The 18,901-nt window shown below is 39.1% G+C and overlaps 1 protein-coding gene across 2 annotated transcripts in view; it reads right to left on the reverse strand.

Annotated features, from left to right (window-relative positions):
• The window catches only part of LOC129562086 (bifunctional heparan sulfate N-deacetylase/N-sulfotransferase 3), a 189,265-nt gene that overhangs the window by 12,420 nt on the left and 157,944 nt on the right, over nucleotides 1-18,901 (reverse strand). For both annotated transcript variants that reach the window (XM_055435036.2, XM_088836150.1), the window contains exons 10-12: nucleotides 15,617-15,791; nucleotides 12,214-12,384; nucleotides 10,430-10,539 (exon numbers count right to left, since the gene is read on the reverse strand). In XM_055435036.2, the coding sequence (XP_055291011.1) occupies nucleotides 10,430-10,539; nucleotides 12,214-12,384; nucleotides 15,617-15,791 (456 nt within the window). The remainder of the gene's footprint in view (nucleotides 1-10,429; nucleotides 10,540-12,213; nucleotides 12,385-15,616; nucleotides 15,792-18,901) is intronic.

An 18,901-nucleotide genomic window follows, 5' to 3' on the forward strand; every position in this document is an offset into this window, starting at 1 on the left:
CCCATCTTTGCGTGAAATGTGCCCTTGGTATCTCTAATTTTCTTGAAGAGATCTCTTGTTTTTCCCATTCTGTTGTTTTCCTCTATTTCTTTGCATTGATCACTGGAAGGCTTTCTTATCTCTCCTTGCTATTCTTTGGAACTCTGCATTCAGATGTTTATATCTTTCCTTTTCTCTTTTGCTTTTCGCTTCTCTTCTTTTCACAGCTATTTGTAAGGCCTCCTCAGACAGCCATTTTGCTTTTTTGCATTTCTTTTCCATGGGGATGGTCTTGGTCCCTGTCTCCTGTACAATGTCACGAACCTCTGTCCAGAGTTCATCAGGCACTCTATCAGATCTAGTCCCTTAAATCTATTTCTCACTTCCACTGCATAATCATAAGGGATTTGATTTAGGTCATATGTGAATGGCCTAGTGGTTTTCCCTACTTTCTTCAATTTAAGTCTGAATTTGGCAATAAGGAGTTCATGATCTGAGCCACAGTAAGCTCCTGGTCTTGTTTTTGCTAACTGTATAGAGCTTCTCCATCTAAGATCATGGCATCCGGTCCCATCACTTCATGGGAAATAGATGGGGAAACAGTGGAAACATTGTCAGACTTTATTTTTTTGGGTTCCAAAATCACTGCGGATGGTGATTGCAGCCATGAAATTAAAAGACGCTTACTCCTTGGAAGGAAAGTTATGACCAACTTAGATAGTATATTAAAAAACAGAGACATTACTTTGCCTACAAAGGTCCGTCTAGTCAAAGCTATGGTTTTTCCAGTGGTCATGTATGGATGTGAGAGTTGGACTGTGAAGAAAGCTGATTGCCGAAGAATTGATGCTTTTGAACTGTGGTGCTGGAGAAGACTCTTGAGAGTCCCTTGGACTGCAAGGGGATCCAACCAGTTCATTGTAAAGGAGATCAATCCTGGATGTTCATTGGAAGGACTGATGCTAAAGCTGAAACTCCAATACTTTGTCCACCTCATGCGACGAGTTGACTCACTGGAAAAGACTCTGATGCTGGGAGGGATTGGGGGCGGGAGGAGAAGGGGACGACAGAGAATGAGATGGCTGGATGGCATCACCGACTCGATGGACTGAGTTTGAGTGAACTCCGGGAGTTGGTGATGGACAGGGAGGCCTGACGTGCTGTGATTCATGGGGTCGCGAAAAGTCGGACACAACTGAGCGACTGAACTGAACTGAACATGCAGTGAGCTGTCATGCTGGACTTCACTGAGAAAAATATGTGTTTGTGTAGCTGACACCTAGCCCAGACATCTATATGCATAAGTTCACAGGCAGTGGTATAAGTGTATCATAAGTGGAAACAAAAAGGAGAGAAAGGTAAAGGAAGATCATATTATTTTTCAGGTTGCCTGAGAAGGTGAGGGACTGATGTAGATGAATGACCTTGTAAGCAATTCAGATCCCAAGTGAAGAAGCTTGACAGGAGATGGAGAAAGATCTTATTCCAGTCTTTTTATAATATCAGCAGTGTCTCTCAGGACTTCTAATATCTGGTAGAACACCAAGGAAACAACCTTTCCATGTAGGCACTGGCAGCCAGTCATTTCATGTGGGAACTAGTATTGGCTAGGAACATTTTGGAGAAAAACTAAGTGTTTAGTGTCTCTCCATGTTTACCCCTCCCTGGAGGTAAGGTTACTTTATCATTGTGTTCCCAGAGTCATGACATAATATTGTCATTCAACAAATTTTTGTTGAATTAAATTTAGAATAAAACAAGAATGGACTGGTACTTAAGTTTGTGTGAAATATTGATATCACCTGGGGATGTCTAGAAATAACTGGAAGAGACTTGTGGGCCGGGACAATCAAGATTCTCCAATGACTCAGCTTCCAAATGGTAACATTCTCTTTGTTAATGAAAATGTGACCCTCATCTTACCCTTGGGCAGGTGAATTCCAGCGAACATTCAGATTGTACTTAGGAGCAAGGCTGTTTGAAATGTCTTTACACTGAATTGTTATTTTCATGAACGAATACTGAATTGTCTGGATATGCCAAATTTTCTTAAATCTATTTACCAGACTGGTTCCAGCTTTTCACTATTATGAATAATGCTGCTGTGAACAATTCTTTGTGAATATAGGTTTTCATTTCATTTGGGGTAGATTCATAGGCATGGCATTGGGTTATTTGTAAACTTCTGTTTAATTTTTAAGAAACTGTAAAACTGCTTTTCTGAAGTGGCTGTACATTTCTATCAGCAGTATATGAGGTTACCAATTTCTCCACATTTGTGCCAATATTTGGTATTGTCTTTTGGACTGGAGAATCCCAGGGATGGGGGCGCCTGGTGGGCTTCCGTCTATGGGGTTGCACAGAGTTGGACACGACTGAAGTGACTTAGCAGCAGCAGCAGCGGTGGTATTTTGATGTGGTTTTAATTTGAATATCACTATGATTATACATTTATTGTGCATAGTGACAGTATGTCTGAGATGAATTATTTTTATTTATTTATTTTTAGCATATTTTAAAATTTATCCTGTTTTAATCAGTGAATAGTATTCCATTGGATGTACGTATCACATTTATATTTATTTTTAATTGAAGTATAATTGATTTCACAAACCTCCATCTATAGTTCTTCAGGCACTGTGTCTATCAGATCTAATCCCTTGAATCTATTTGTCACTTCCACTGTTCATGACAATATACAGGTTCGTGACTTTGTACAGGAATCAGGGATCAAGACCATCCCCGAGAAAAAGAAATGCAAAAGGGCAAATAGTTGTCTGAGGCAGCCTTACAAATAGCTGTGAAAAGAAGCAAAGTGAAAAGTAAAGGAGAAAAGGAAAGATATACCCATCTGAATGCAGAGTTCCAAAGAATAGCAAGGAGATATAAGAAAGCCTTCCTCAGCGATCAAAGCAAAGAAATAGAGGAAAACAACAGAATGGGAAAGACGAGAGATCTCTTCAAGAAAATTAGAGATACCAAGGGAATATTTCATGCAAAGATGGGCTCGATAAAGGACAGAAATGGTATGGACCTAACAGAAGCAGAAGAGGTGGCAAGAATACACAGAACTGTACAAAAAAGATCTTCACAACCCAGGTAATCACAATGGTGTGATCACTTACCTATAGCCAGACATCTTGGAATGTGAAGTCAAGTGGGCCTTAGAAAGCATCACTATGAACAAAGTTAGTGGAGGTGATGGAATTCCAGTTATTTTAAATCCTAACCGATGATGCTGTGAAAGTGCTGTACTCAATATGCCAACAAATTTGGAAAACTCAGCAGTGGCCACAGGACTGCAAAAGGTCAGTTTTCGTTTCAATCCCAAAGAAAGGCAATGCCAAAGAATGTTCAAACTACAGCACAATTCCACTCATCTCACACGCTAGCAAAGTAATGCTGAAAATTCTCCAAGCCAGGCTTCAAAGGTACTTGAACTGTGAACATCCAGATGTTCAAGCTGTATTTAGAAAAAGCAGAGGAACCAGAGATCAAATTGCCAACATCCGTTGGATCATCAAAAAAGCAAGAAAGTTTCAGAAAATCATTTACTTCTGCTTCACTGACTATGCCTAAGCCTTTGACTGTGTGGATCACAACAAACTGGAAAATTCTGAAAGACATGGGAATACCAGACCACCTTACCTGCATTCTGAGAAATCTGTATGCAGGTCAAGGAGCAACAGTTAGAACTGGACATGGAATAACAGACTGCTTCCAAATTGGGAAAGGAGTATGTCAGGGCTGTATATTGTCACCCTGCTTATTTAATTTATATGCAGAGTTATTTAACTCATGCAAAATGCTGGACTGGAGGAAGTACAAGCTAGAATCAAGATTGCTGGGAGAAATAACAATAACCTCAGATATGCAGGTGACACTACCCTTATGGCAGAAAGCAAAGAAGAACTACAGCCCCTCTTGATGAAAGTGAAAGAAGAGCATGAAAAAGTTGGCTTAAAACTCAACATTCAGAAAACTAAGATTATGGCATTTCGTCCCATCACTTCATGACAAATAGACGGGGAAATGGTGGAAACAGTGAGAGACTTTATTTCGGGGGCTCCCAAATCACTGCAGATGGTGACTGCAGTTGTGAAATTAAAAGATGCTTGCTCCTTGGAAGAAAAGCTTTGACCAACCTAGACAGCATATTAAAAAGCAGAGACATTACACTGCTAAGAAAGGTCCACCCAGTTAAAGCTACGGTTTTTCCAGTAGTCATGTATGAATGTGAGAGTTGTACTATAAAGAAAGCTGAGTGTTGAAGAGATGATGCTTTAGAACTGTGGTGTTGGAGAAGACTCTTGAGAGTCCCTTGGACTGCAAGGAGATCCAACCAGTCCATCCTAAAGGAGATCAGTCCTGAATATTCATTGGAAGGACTGATGCTGAAGCTGAAGGTCCAATACTTTGGCCACCCGATGTGAAGAACTGACTCATTGGAAAAGTTCCTGATGCTGGGAAAAATTGAAGGCAGGAGGAGAAGGGACAACAGAGGATGAGCTGGTTGATGGCATCACCAGCTTGATGGACATGAGTTTGAGCAAGCTCCAAGAGTTGGTGACGGACAGGGAAGCCTGGGGTGCTGCAGTCCATGGGGTCTCAAAGAGTCGCAAGCAACTGAGCAACTGAACTGAACTGATAGTTGATTTACAACTTTGTGTTAATTTCTGCTATACAGCCAAATGACTCAGTTGTACATAAAGATACATTCTTTTTTATATTCTTTTCCATTATGGTTTATCCTGGGACATTGACTATAGTTCCCAGTGCTATACAGTAGGACCTTGTTGTCCACCCATTCTATATATAATAGTTTGCATCTATTAACCGCAAACTCCCAGTCCATCCTCCCCCCACCCACTCACCCCTTTGCTGTTGTTCAGTCACTGAGTCATGTCTGACTCTTTGCAACCTTATGAACTGCAGCATACCCAGCTTCCCTCTCCTTCACTATCTCCTGGAGTTTGTTCAGGCTCATGTCCATTGAGTCAGTGATGCCATCCAACCATCTCATCCTCTGTCACCCCCTTTTCCCTTGCCCTCAATCTTTCCCAGCATCAGGGTCTTTTCCAATGAGTTGGCTCTTCACATCAGGTGCCAAAGTATTGGCGCTTCAGCTGCAGTCCTTGAATGAATATTCAGTGTTGATTTTCTTTAAGATTGACTGGCTTGATCTCCTTGCTGTCCAAGGGACTCTCAAGAGACTTTCTAGCACCATAGTTTGAAAATATCAGTTCTTCAGTGCTCAGCCTTCTTTATGGTCCAAGTCTTATATCCAAACATGACTACCGGAAAAACCATAGCTTTGACTATGGACCTATGTCAGCAAAGTGATGTCTCTGCTTTTTAAAACACTGTCTAGGTTTGTCATAGCTATTCTTTCAAGGAGCAAAGAATATTTTATTTTGTGTCTGCTGTCACTATCTGCATAGATTTTGGAGCCCAAGAAAATGAAATCTGACACTCTTTCCACATTTTCTTCATTTATTTGCCATGAAGTGATAGGACTGGATGCCATAATTTTGTTTTATGAATGTTGAGTTTTAAGCAAGCCTTTTCACTGTCCTTTTTCACCTTCATCAAGAGGTCTTGTGTCTGCTGTCACTATCTGCATAGATTTTGGAGCCCAAGAAAATGAAATCTGACACTCTTTCCACATTTTCCTCATTTATTTGCCATGAAGTGATAGGACTGGATGCCATAATTTCATTTTATGAATGTTGAGTTTTAAGCAAGCCTTTTCACTGTCCTTTTTCACCTTCATCAAGAGGCTCTTTAATTCCTCTTCACTTTCTGCCATAAGGGTGGTATCATCTGCATATCTGAGGTTGTTGATATTTCTCCAGGCAGTCTTGATTCCAGCTTGTGATTCATCCAGCCTGGTGTTTCGAATGTTGTACTCTAAATTTAAGTTAAATAAAGAGGGTTCAATATATAGCTTTGATTTTTCCAATTTGGAACCAGTCTGTTGTTCCATGTCCAGTTCTAACTGTTGCTTCTTGTCTTACACACAGGTTTCTCAGGAGGCAGGTAATGAGGTCTGGTATTCCCATGTCATTAAGAATATTCCACAGTTTGCTGTGATCTACATAGTCAAAGGCTTTAGCATAGTCAATGAAGCAGAAGTAGTTTTTTTTTTTTGGAATTCCCTTGATTTTTCTGTGATCCAGTGTATATTGGCAATATGATATCTTGTTCTTCTACCTTCTCTAAATCTAGCATGGACACCTGGAATTTCTTGGTTCACCTATTGCTGAGGCCTAGCTTGAAGGATTTTGAACATAATCCTGCTGGCATGTGACATGAGTGCCACTGTGTGATAATTTGAACATTCTTCAGCATTGCCTTTGGGATTGGAATGAAAACTGACCTTTTCCAGTCCTGTGGTCACTGCTGAGTTTTCCAAATTTGCTGGCATACTGAGTGCAGCACTTTCACAGCATCATCTTTTAGGATTTGAAATAGCTCAGCTGGAATTCCATCACCTCCATCTGCTTTGTTCATAGTGATGCTTCCTAAGGCTCACTTGACTTCACACTCCAGGATGTCTGGCTCTAGGACAGTTGCCTCCTTGGCAATTACAAGTCAGTTCTCTATGTCTGTGAGTTTGTTTCTCCTTCATAGATAGATTCATCTGTGTCATATTTTAGATTCTACATATTAGTGGTATCATATGGTATTTTTCTCTCTCAGACTTATTTTACTTAGTATGATAATCTCTAGTGGCATCCATGTTGCTGTAAATGGCATTATTTCATTTTTTTCATGGCTGAGTATTATTCCATTATATATACATACCACATCTTCCTTATCGATTCATCTGTTGATGGACAATTAGGTTGTTTCCATGTCTTGGCTATTGTGAATAGTGCTGTTATGAATGGCTGCATGTATTCTTTTTGAATTATAGTTTTGTTCAGATATATTCCCAGGATTGGAACCCTGGATCACATGGTAATTCTATTTTTAGTTTGCTGAGGAACCGCCATACTGTTTTCCATAGTGGCTGTACCAACTTACATTCCCACCAACAGTGTAGGGGGTTCTCTTTTCTCTACACCCTCTCCAGCATTTATTTGTCAACTTTAATGATGCACATTCTAACTGGTGTGAGGTGGTACCTCACTATAGTCTTGATTTGCATTTCTCTAGAAATGAAGTCTTTTTATAAAAATGTTTGAGACAACTTAAAAAACTCATTTTAAGGTTTCAGTTTTTTAAAGGAAATACTTCCTCTTGTGATACTATTCATTAGTAAAACTTCACAATATTATTTTTCTCTGGTTTTTGTGCCAATCTGAAGAGCTTAGTAGATTGGCAGTGCAGGCTCCAGAGGAATAAGTGTGTTTCAGTCCTGCCTTCTCAGCTTACTTTTGAGTGACTTCTGGCTTGGCTTTTCTGTGCCCTAGTTTTTGTAGATGAAAAAAGGAGCTAATAGTATCCAGCACATAGTATTGTTATATATAAAGTATTTAGAACATGTAAATGTATACTGATTTTGAAATGTTATAACCACTTTTAAAATAAATTTATATGAAATTGGAGTATATTATTTTCTTCCTTTTCACTTAGCATTTCCAGCTGTTTCACAGGTCATCTAAGAACCAGCAGATTTTAGCTACTATGGCTACTGTTTTTTGCTACCAAAATAGTTTTATTTTGGCACAATTTTACTCAAACTCATCTGAAACAGGAAAGGGTTCTTCGACCAATAGATTTGGTTGCCAGGGGAAGTGATATTAGAAACAACAGAAGCAGCTTCAGATCTTTATGACTTAGGTAACCCCATCCATAGAACAAAATACACACACACACACAATCTTCATTTAACTCTTGATTTCTAAAAACTTTTTTTTTGGTTGCACTGAACAGCATGTGGGATATTAGTTCCCTGCACTGAGATTGAATCTGTGCCCCCTGCATTGGAAGCATGAAGCCTTAACCACTGGACAACCAGGAAAGTCCCAAGAAGATAAGATTTTTATGTATTCAGTATATCATCTAAAATCCATGATGACAGTACTAAGTCATTTTAATATATCAACCATCCATTACTGTATGAAATTTGGAAGTCTTGAACACTTCTGTAGTGACTGTGGAACGGAATAAATAATACTCTTAATGATGGAGATTTATTGCCATATTTCTTGAAAAAAGTTTTGAAATTGGAACATTTTTATATTGAAGATAACAAGGAGATTGTAGATGTCTTACACTGGAGTACTCTTTTGTGCCAAAATTGTATGGTAAAACTTTTGCAGAGGCCTAGTTTCATTGATTTATTGTATTGTGTGCAAATAACTGAATTTATGTGGTTAGTTGAGAATTCATATCTGTTTGCAGTTTAGTACATTATCAGAAGGCTTTAAATAATTTTATAACTACCAAAGAGGTAGTCTTCACTATCCTTAGCAGGAAAAATATAAAGCAATTAAAGACATTCTTGAGAATATGCATTTTGTACACCCAGTCATCCCCAACATGTCCAAAGCACCACAGAAACAACTTACCAGTACAGTTATTTTAACAAGAATAAATTTTGAGGGCAGGATTCAGAACAACTGCAAGGGGCATGGGTGAAGGAGAATTCAGACCTAAGTCAATGACATGAAATTCCAAATATTCTACAACAGGTACACTGCTGTTTTTTCCAAGGTGTGTCAGGCCAACTGATTGACAAGAGAATATAAAAAGAAACTGAATGGCAGTACATTATCTTTATCAGCAGGGTGAGTGCTTGGGCAGCCCTACTGGACCAGAAACTGGTTTCAGAGACTACACACATCTTATCTTGCAACTTCACCCACTGAGCCCCCAACCAGGCTACAGAACCATATAAGGGGTAATTTTAGTCAGACACATCCCAGGTGCAAAGTGACCCACAGTTCTTTGTATATAGTATTTTGTTTTGGTATTATTTCCCTTAAGTTTATACTCCCTTTACTTGGCAGTGGAGGTGAATAAAAAGCTTGCTGCTGAGCTGGATACAAAGGGGACAAATACGCAGCATGCAGGTCAAGGACCATTCCATAAGAAAAAGAGATTATGTCTTTATAAAATACTCCAATTCTTTCTGAAATGCAATGCTTTGCTATATACTCTATAAAAAAGATCCAAAGATAAGCCAACTTGAGTTAGAAACCTGTTTAGAAAATAAAAGCTTTCTTTTCTAAGAGATACTTAAAAAGACATAAAGAAGAAAGTGGGCTCGAATTTCTAACTGAAGCTAAAATCACTCAGTTTTCTTTAAGGTCAAGCTGAAAGTTAAATACCTGAGGCTAGTGTCTGTGTTGGTACTTCAACTAAGCTCACCAAAGCTCTGATAGGACTCGCACTACAGAAAACATGAAGGTCAGAGGTCAACAGTGACAACAGAGTAAATGACTCTTACAGAGGAAGCTCAAAACTCTGAGTTCCACCTACTCCTTTGTCCTCTAAATCAGAATCTCTCTCTTACATGTGTGTCTCTACATATGATTTGTGCAATATATGATGGTTGTCTGCAAACCTTTTACGGTAAAGGATGGTGAAAAGTAAAGGAATCCTGTATCTCACTTTCTAAACTGCTGCAGCATGAAGAGCACAATGAAAAGAGACAATCAATTGATCTATAGAACTGAGTTTTATACTGAGAAACAGAATGGAAGCATCCCAGTCTGCAGTCTGTTTTATTTAAAATGTTAGATAAAGTCCAGAGTTAGGATTAAAGTGAGGCAAGAGAGGCAGGTACCTTGGTACCACTACCTTGGTACCACTCACTCTCAGGTATTTGTGGGGTCCTTAAATCCTTGTTGCTTTTCTTGTGTCACCCTGGCTCCCACCCTGATGGAATTGACTACCTAAGAAAATCAGTGGGAACCAGCAAAAGAAAGCCAAACCAGAGCTGTAACAGCTGAGGCCTCTGAAGAAGAGGTGATAAGGTTAGCCATACAGTGGGTAAAGACCAGAGAGTGGAAGTATGTGTAAGAGTATTAACAGCACCTCTCTCTCTGCTTATTCAGCCACCTATTGGGCTATTTCTTGCTGTGTGACGTTCGTTTTTTAAAATTACACAAAAGAGAGAGGAACTCATAAATCACCTAGTTCAAGAGGTCTTCTTATACTTCCAAGAGGTCTCAATGCTGTCTGGTTAAATAGGGTTAGTGCTCCCAACACAGTTCCAGTAACCTCTTTTACAGTTAGCTGTTGCTTTTAAGACTTAAAACGGTTTCTTCCTCTCTTTTCCTTCCAGAGAAAACTTCCCTAGTTAGAAATCAGTAGAGGACTTTGGACATTTCACAGCCAAACTGTTGACATGTTCTTTCTCAAATGGTTAACATCAACTGGAAAATAATCAGTATGTAAGAGGCAGCTAACTTAATAGCTGCATCACCAAACTACAACTTCTCTAAAATCAGCTCTCTGCTGAAACTTCAATAAATTAATTAGAATATAAACTTACGTTAATGCTTCTGAGTAATTATAATGAGGAGAGACTCCTAGAAACTTCTGTACTTCATCCATCACTGTAGCAGGATCAGTTCTTAGCTGTTGCCCATCAATAATTAGCAGCTAAGTGACCAAAGAAATAAACAAAAAAAAGACAATGCAAATTGGAAAAAGACATGTAACAGCATGATACAAAAATTCTGCACTCTGAATTTATTCCATGAAAGACACTGTACTGAGGGGATTTGCATTCATTGTTGTTAAGAATTAACCAGGCCATCCTCATTAATGACATGGAACAAAAAATAAATCACACTAATTAAATGCATTCGTGTTTTATAGTTTGAGACATTCTGCAAACACTATGAAAACAAACAAAAAATTTGAGATTACCAAGAGAGCTTAAGAAAGGTGACTATAAAATCACAAGTGAAAATCAAGTTTAAAAACAGATAAAGCAATGATTCCATGATTCAAGGTGGGAAGGAGACTTGTAGGAAAGAAGAAAAGTGACTGGACCAGGTAACATGAGACAGAGGACATATCATTATCCATGATTCCAGTCAAAGGAGCAGAACTGTAAAGTTTTTAGAAATTCTTTGATAATCCATTTGGAGAAAAAGGTAAGATTCCTAGAAAACCTTAAAGTAAACAGAAGTTCCTCAACAGACTAAAGGGAAGAATTTGCTTGTTACTCTGGTGAGGGAAGGGGGTGGTCCCAGCAAGATAAATGACAGGGGATGGTGATGAAGGGCCATAATGCCTGGAAAGCAATTCCTGCTCACACACCTTCTCAAGTGTTTCTATTTAGCTTACACCAGCACTGTTCATTAGAAATTTCTGTGTTGATGGACATACTGTGAGACTGTGGTATCTAACTGGTGGCTATTGAACATTTTAAGTGTGGCTAATGTGACTGAGAAACAATTTTTAATTTTATATAATTTGAATAGAAATTTAAATAGCCATATATGCTTGCATGTATGGTATCATTGTGGCTGCTGCTGCTAAGTCACTTCAGTCGTGTCTGACTCTGTGCGACCCCATAGATGGCAGCCCACCAGGCTCCCCCGTCCCTGGGATTCTCCAGGCAAGAACACTGGAGTGGGTTGCCATTTCCTTCTCCAGTGCGTGAAAGTGAAAAGTGAAAGTGAAGTCGCTCAGTCGTGTCCGACTCTTCACGACCCCATGGACTGCAGCCCATCAGGCTCCTCCGTCCATGGGATTTTCCAGGCAAGAGTACTGGAGTGGGGTGCCATTGCCTTCTCCGAACATTCTGGCTAGCATGGTTCTAGACACACAGGTATACACTGTGTCTGATGTGATTAAATTGCTTTATGCAATCCAGTGTAGGGGCTGGTTCTGTAATCTGGACTAACACTAGGCAAAAGAGAGAAACAAAGACGCCAAGGAAAACACAGGACTTGTGAAAAATCCAGCAAGGTGGTTCAAAGGGAAATAATGGCCCTGAAAGCAAAACAGTGTTTGCCTTGTTTGGTTAAGAGGTTCTCAAGCTTTATTCTCAGAATAAGAATCGGGAGTACCAAGCTTCTGAAGCTCTTAACAGTCAGGAAAGGCATGCACTAGAATATAGGGCAGGGAGAATTATCCGAAATACTTCCAGTAAGAGAATTAGTTTTTCTACCTCTGCCTGTCATTGTTTGCCAGAGTCTCAATTTCAGCTAAAGAGTAAATGCTAGTCATGTTTTAATGAGTAAAAAAACGTTCTCTATCCCAGAGGCAAAGTCATTGACTTAATGAGACTGTACTATGATGTAGATTCTTATCGCTCAATACCTGAAAGGGGGGGAAATAAACAAGCCATCTCTCGATATGGCTGGCATACCACCCTGGGACCAAACATCTCTTCTGCAAGGCTCTCAGCTCGGAGGGTGCACGGGGCCCAGCTGAGATCACTTCGTAGAAACTGAATTTCAGAGCCGCGGGGTCTTCGTGTGATCGCTGATGCTGTGATGAAAAGGTGGTTTATTAAACCGACGTGAACCATAGGCATAAATAATTAAAAACCAATCTCTGTGACAAGTTGCAAAGCTAAAGGAAGGAGTGCCTCACTGAGGGAGAGTTATTTGTTTTGCAATTAATAAAGGATGAAAATGCTTGCTTGGAGCATCAGGCTTTAATATTACAACACTGATGAGAGTGTATGTTTGAGAATTATTTGGTAGAGGCGGAATTCTTCTTGATAGAATTTCTTAACCTATTTTTTCTGAGTCATTTCCATAGTGTGTGTGTGTATATGTATATATATAAGTGTGTGTGTGTATATGTATATATATATATATATATAATTCTGAAAGTAAACTTTTGAAAGTCGCTTTAACACCCCCCTTTCAGCCCGTGAGAAACCATTTATCATGTCCAGTTAATATCCATAATGCACAAAACACTCTGCCAGTGCTGCCACATAGTTTTGTTCCATCTAGTAATGCAGTTTTAGATGAGAAAAACCCTATGGGCTATTCAAATGGAGAAACTGGTGAAAACTCTGACATATGCATTACCTGAAATCCACAGCTTTTATCATACACACTCTAGCATCTAAAAGCCAAGATTATTTTACCTAATGGTAACCTCTGTGATGAATCAGAACCACTTACTGTATAGAAAATGCAGACAGCAGCAATCCTAAAAGGAAAGCACTTCATAATGGCTCAGGCTCAGGCCCAGGGGTCTGAGGAAATCACCTTTTCCCTAAATTGACCAATAAATATTCAGGCTTAGTGGTGGGTTTGTGGATGTTTACCACATCTAGTTGAATAGCAAATTTGGTGCAATTGAGATTCAAATTACTATACTACAAACTCTAGGAGACTTTGTTAAGGCCTGCATTTTGCCACTGTGGAGTGATTTATTCATAATATTTAGGATGTTTTGTTAGCTTTCAGCCTTGAAGCTTCCTTTTTCAGCAAATTCTCAATTTTTCAGGGGCTAAGTGGTTGCCAAGCTCCAATTTTCTGCTTCCTCTGAGTCAGTTAAGGCGTGTTTCTTTTTTCTCCAGATACCTAGCAGAAAGGTAAAACGTGCAAGATCAAATCAGTCAATTTGCTGTGTTTTTGGTTTAAAGGATGGTTTTAGGAGTTGGGCATGACTGATTAGTGTGGAATTGTGGATTTCATTTTTCCAGGATGTCTCACTCCCTGTTAGGCAGATTATTATCAATATGCCTGATAGGATCCCATGACCTTTTCCTACTCTGTCCCAGCCATGAAGCCTTTCCTGACAATCTGTTCTTTCTTCAGTGAACCTGTAAAAATGGCTTTTGTTTAAAAAAAGGACCCCGTGCTGAGAAACTTTGTTCTCTAATATCATAGACTGTCAGAAATTTGGATGCATGAGATTGGTGAGAATGCAGCATCCAGTCCTGCCTGGAGGATCAGAGCTTGGTGGGTCACTTTAAATCAGAGAATCAGCCTTATTTCCAGCCCAGGTGCAGAGTTTCAGATAAAGGATTTTTGGATATTACATTCCGTGTTTAGCTTAACTTTAGAGTTTCTAAGGAAGTAAATCTCTTAGTCTGTTTTTCAGCCCCGGCCCTGCTTGCACCTATCAAACAGTTCATGTTAATTTTACCTACATTTCTCCCTATCATACAGATCCTCTCTCTCTTTAGGGGAATGCCTGATAGTTCTTCAAGTGTTCAGGCTCCTCCGCTGCAGCCAATTAATACACCTAAGTTGTTGTCCCTGGTGGTCTTTATTAGGTAGGCTTTATTACTTTGTAGGAGTCTATCTGTCACTTAATACTTTCTGATTTATACACTGGTTATTTAAACATAGTTCTCCAATTAGACTGAAAGCAATCTCAAGTGTAGCATCCGCATTTGTTAATTTACTTTGAAATCATACTTAGAACAATACTTTGCATGTGGTAGTCATTAAAATTATTTAATGAAGGGATGAACACATGAACATCAGGAAGGTGGTTTTTAAATTACAAAACTGAGGAATGGTAACTGAGGATGCTGTGCTATGCTACGTCACTCAGTCGTGTCCAACTCTTTGCAACCCTGTGGACTGCAGCCCGCCAGGCTCCTCTATCCTTGGGATTCTCCAGGCAAGAGTACTGCAGTGGGTTGCCATGCCCTCCTCCAGGGGACCTTCCTGACCCAGGGATCAAACCCCTGTTTCATTATGTCTCCTGCATTTGGAGGTGGGTTCTTCACCACTAGTACCACCTGGGAAGCTCCTAACTAAGAATAATAGAGACTAAAGACATTGTCTCTATTAATTTTGTTATGTTCTTATATTTAATATTGCTGTTTTTTATTAAACTTCTTCCATTTGGTGATTAATAAAATATCACTGAGGCAGTTTTTTTTGTATTATTTTTAATATTTATTCTAGTAAAAATGTATGGCGTGTAAGTTTTATTATTAGAATCTGTTAAAATTCTTTCAAAGTGATCGTTTGTGTTCTAGGTTCTAACCAACATCATAATGGCAATGTTTATATGAGAAAGAAGCTTGAAACAGAGGACTCTGGCTGGGCTTTCAAGGATGAAGAATTCATTCTTATATTCTGTTTTGCTGCTAGGTTATTTCTTCAACACAAGCAGTTATTTAAACTCTTTCAGAGTCAGGGTCATCAATCTATGGTTCATGGGCTAAATTCTGCTTGTTGTTTGTTTCTGTAAATAAAGTTTTACTGGAACACAGTCAAGCTCATTAATTTACATATTGTCTATGGCTGCTTCTGCAATACAGTGGCAAGAGTTGCAATTATATGGCTTGCAAAGCCTGAAATATTTACTCTCTGGACCTTTACAAAACAAAACCTCTGACTTCTGCTTCAGTGGAATCAGATATAGTTCTTATCTGTAAAACTGAGATAATAATAGCAGCATTTTATACATATTAGATGAAAAGAATGATTTTAAATTATAACATTTTACTTTTAAAATACAGATATATAGAAGCACACATTACAAGCACATAATATTTTGTTTGCTTTAATTTCTTCATTGTATTAATACATTAAATTAATCAAATGAATGCAAAATTAATAAAAACTAAAGGGAACATTTCTCTATAGAAACATAGAGAAATTTATCCACTTTCTTGAAGATATAAAGCTAACACATCTTTTTTGTTAAAACCCGGGGCTGTGACTTTTACTGAAAACCATCCTCCCTTCTCTGTACTCCTCTCCTACTTGCTGGGTTTTGTCAGTATTGTCCTTACCTGGTACCAGGAATATGCTCGGTCTGATGGGTCAATGAGAATGGTGATGATCTTGGCTTTGGGGACTAAAGAAGCCGCCCTTTTAGGAGCTTCCTCTGAGTGGAAGTAGTTGGCACTCTTCTCAAACAGAAAATCAGTGGTAACATTAGATGGGACTGGGAAGAAATCCATATACCTAGAAAGGGAATATTTCTCAAAATGAAACTCTGGTTTATACTCATGCCCTAGTGAGTGAAAGATGTTAAAGGTGTCCCACAAACAAAATTTATTTGTTTCCTAAAAAAAAAAAAAAAAAAGGCTTTTTCTTTAAGGCATTTGTCCCACAAGCCTGTTAGCAAGGAAAAAACATATAGAACACTAATAGTGTATTTTCAAAATGCTTTTCTAAATTTTTCTTTGTATTCTACTTAATATCAATAAAAAGGTATGGGAAATAACAAAAATGTAGATACAAAGGGATCAATCAAGTGGCAATCTGTTCCGTTCCGTCGCTCAGTCGTGTCCGACTCTATGCGGCCCCGTGGACTGTAGCTTACCAGGCTTCTCCATCCATGGGATTCTCCAGGCAAGAATACTGGAGTGGGTTACCATTTCCTTCTCCAGGGGATCTTCCCGACCCAGGGATCGAACCCGGGTCTCCCGCATTGGAGGCAGACGCTTTAACCTCTGAGCCACCAGGGAAGCCCCAAGTGGCAATAATCAACCTAATTGTATAAAATGTATCTAAAAGCAGAAATATTTTACTGCATGAGCCTCTGGAGCCAGACCAATATGATTTGCTCAACCAAAAAGAAAACTGGATCAAAACAAATAGTGTGTTTAGTTCAAAGGCATTTTAAACAGACTTAGACAAAACATTTTTACCTCATCACAAGAAAAAATAATTTCATTCCCACCAGTGTGTTGCCCTTACATTCAACTATAAAGTGTCAAAGGACAGAACAGATGTGGTGTGAAAACACTGCCTGTTTGCTTATTGTTTCACATAAAGAGCCGTTTACATTGTTTAGAATAATTATAGAAGTTTAAATAGTACATATTCCCAGATATGAAATACTATCAAATTTTCTAAGGTCAGGTTCTGTATCCTTAAGTGAGGTGAGATTTGTCACCAGCAGAGTGAAGACAGGAATACCTACCTGTAGCCTGAAGCACAGAAATGTAGTATGTAATGGAATTTGTATAATGTGCCATTTGCACAAAATGTCAAATAGAAGTGAATTCAAGCATATGATGATGGGTGTTTCTGAAGCATCAATGAACATCTTTTAAAGGCAAAGGGCCTTTTTAGAAAGCACATGCAAATTTAACGTTTAGGGTTTCTTACATTTTATAATAAAGGCCTCACCCTCCAGACCCACACTGTCTCTAATTTATAAGCCACAATGATTTTGAGCTACCAAGACAAGGTAGTTCAATAATTACTGAAAAAGAGAGCCTTTAACATTTATGTGGTGAGTTCTTTTTGCAGTGTGTTGTTTTCTTCCCATTCACACAATAAAGCTCCTAGAAGGATTCCAGTTGTGACCATATTACATAATTTGGCACAACAAAGTGATGTCTTCAAATTCAGTGCAGCACAGAAATCATCTTATGTTTTTCTGGAAATTGCTTTGTTGGTCATGTGTCATGCTGGCGTTCCTTTCTTTTAGGGGTAAAGACATGTAAACATTCCTGGAAAGTTTGATCTGCTATCTGTTCTGGTATACACTGTATTAATAGAAGGTGCCAAATTTTAGGACACTTTTTAATTTAGATGCCCACACTTGTTCCGGGGGTGCTAAGGTCATATCAAGTGTCTTAGTGGTATCTTATTTGGTCTGAGCTTACTTATTCTGAGAAAGGATCCAAAAATCACACAAGAGGGGCAGGAGGTACTGAATTCAGATAACTTTTAACTTCTGAAAACTGTACCACCTTCCTGGTAGTCCTCTATACCTACAACACTTTAGGCCCTGAAATCGTCCTCAGGCAGTTCTGGATATTGGATCTAAAATGTATTGATTTTGTCTGACTCCAGAGGCTCATGGAAAAAGCAGGGGCCAGTTCTTGTTTGCTTATGTGCCCACGTTTTTCTAATATACTGGCTGGTACTTATGGGCACTTGAAAAGTGTTTGCTAAATACACACGATGGTAAAGAATTCAGCTTCATATTTCCAGGGTGGAAACAGGTCCACATTTGGAGAATGTGAAGGCAGGTTATTCAAATAATTGGTGAGCAAAGTAGAGTGGTTTAATAATTTGGGGGTTAAACGTGAAATGCCTGCCTCATTTAAGCTTTGCTACTGCCATAACAGCTCAGCACTTTTTTTAAAACTGAAATTTTGCAACACCCCACATTTATTTGTTTCTGGGTTGACCCTGTATTTCTAAGTGATTTTACTCAGAGCCAGATTAAGATGTTTAGGGTTTCTAAGTGTTAGCAGGGTTGTACGGCCCTCCATGTGCTGCTCCAACCATCCACTGCCTCCCCAAGTAATTATAAAAAATAATACCAAACCGTGGAATATAAAACTTAACTGTATGCCTACATCAAACATTTTTCTTAGAAATTCTGATTGCAAATCTTGGTTATTTTATATCAAAGATGGAGTTTTCTCATTTTCATTTGCCCTGCTTTGCTTGTGCTCTAAGCCTGTGTTTAGGTTGCCTGATAGGGAAGCCCTGGTTTTGCCCAGTTCTCCAGAAAGAACAGATCCTAGTATCCAGGTTAATTAACTGTGCCTGGGCTAATTCTGTAAGTGACCTTGGCACTCTGAGACACACAGACTTCAACCTCGTGGCTCTGTTGTCTTAAAGGGACTGCTGAGGTGCTGACACTTCAGGGAGAGGCAAGACCAGTCTAAGAACTGCACAGGTTTGCTGTCCTTGAGAACCAAGCTCTAGTTATTGCTGCTGCTGCTAAGTCACTTCAGTTGTGTCCGACTCTGTGCGACCCCATAAACGGCAGCCCACCAGGCTCCCCCGTCCCTGGGATTCTCCAGGCAAGAACACTGGAGTGGGTTGCCATTTCCTTCTCCAATGTATGAAAGTCAAAAGTGAAAGTGAAGTCGCTCAGTCATGTCGGACTCTTAGTGACCCCATGGACTGCAGCCTGCCAGTCTCCTCTGTCCATGGGATTTTCCAGGCAAGAGTACTGGAGTGGGGTGCCATTGCCTTCTCTGTAGTTATTGCTAGTAGATTGATATTTAGTTATTGTTGTTTGTATTAATGGCCTTTTATGAACACATAATTTGTCAATCAAAAGTGTTTACAATTGGGATATTTTTAGCAAGTTATCATTA

The sequence above is a fragment of the Moschus berezovskii genome, chromosome 5 (genome assembly GCF_049115385.1).
Source record: "Moschus berezovskii isolate FMDL1 chromosome 5, NW_MosBer_1.0, whole genome shotgun sequence".
NCBI classification, from domain to species: Eukaryota; Metazoa; Chordata; class Mammalia; order Artiodactyla; family Moschidae; genus Moschus; species Moschus berezovskii.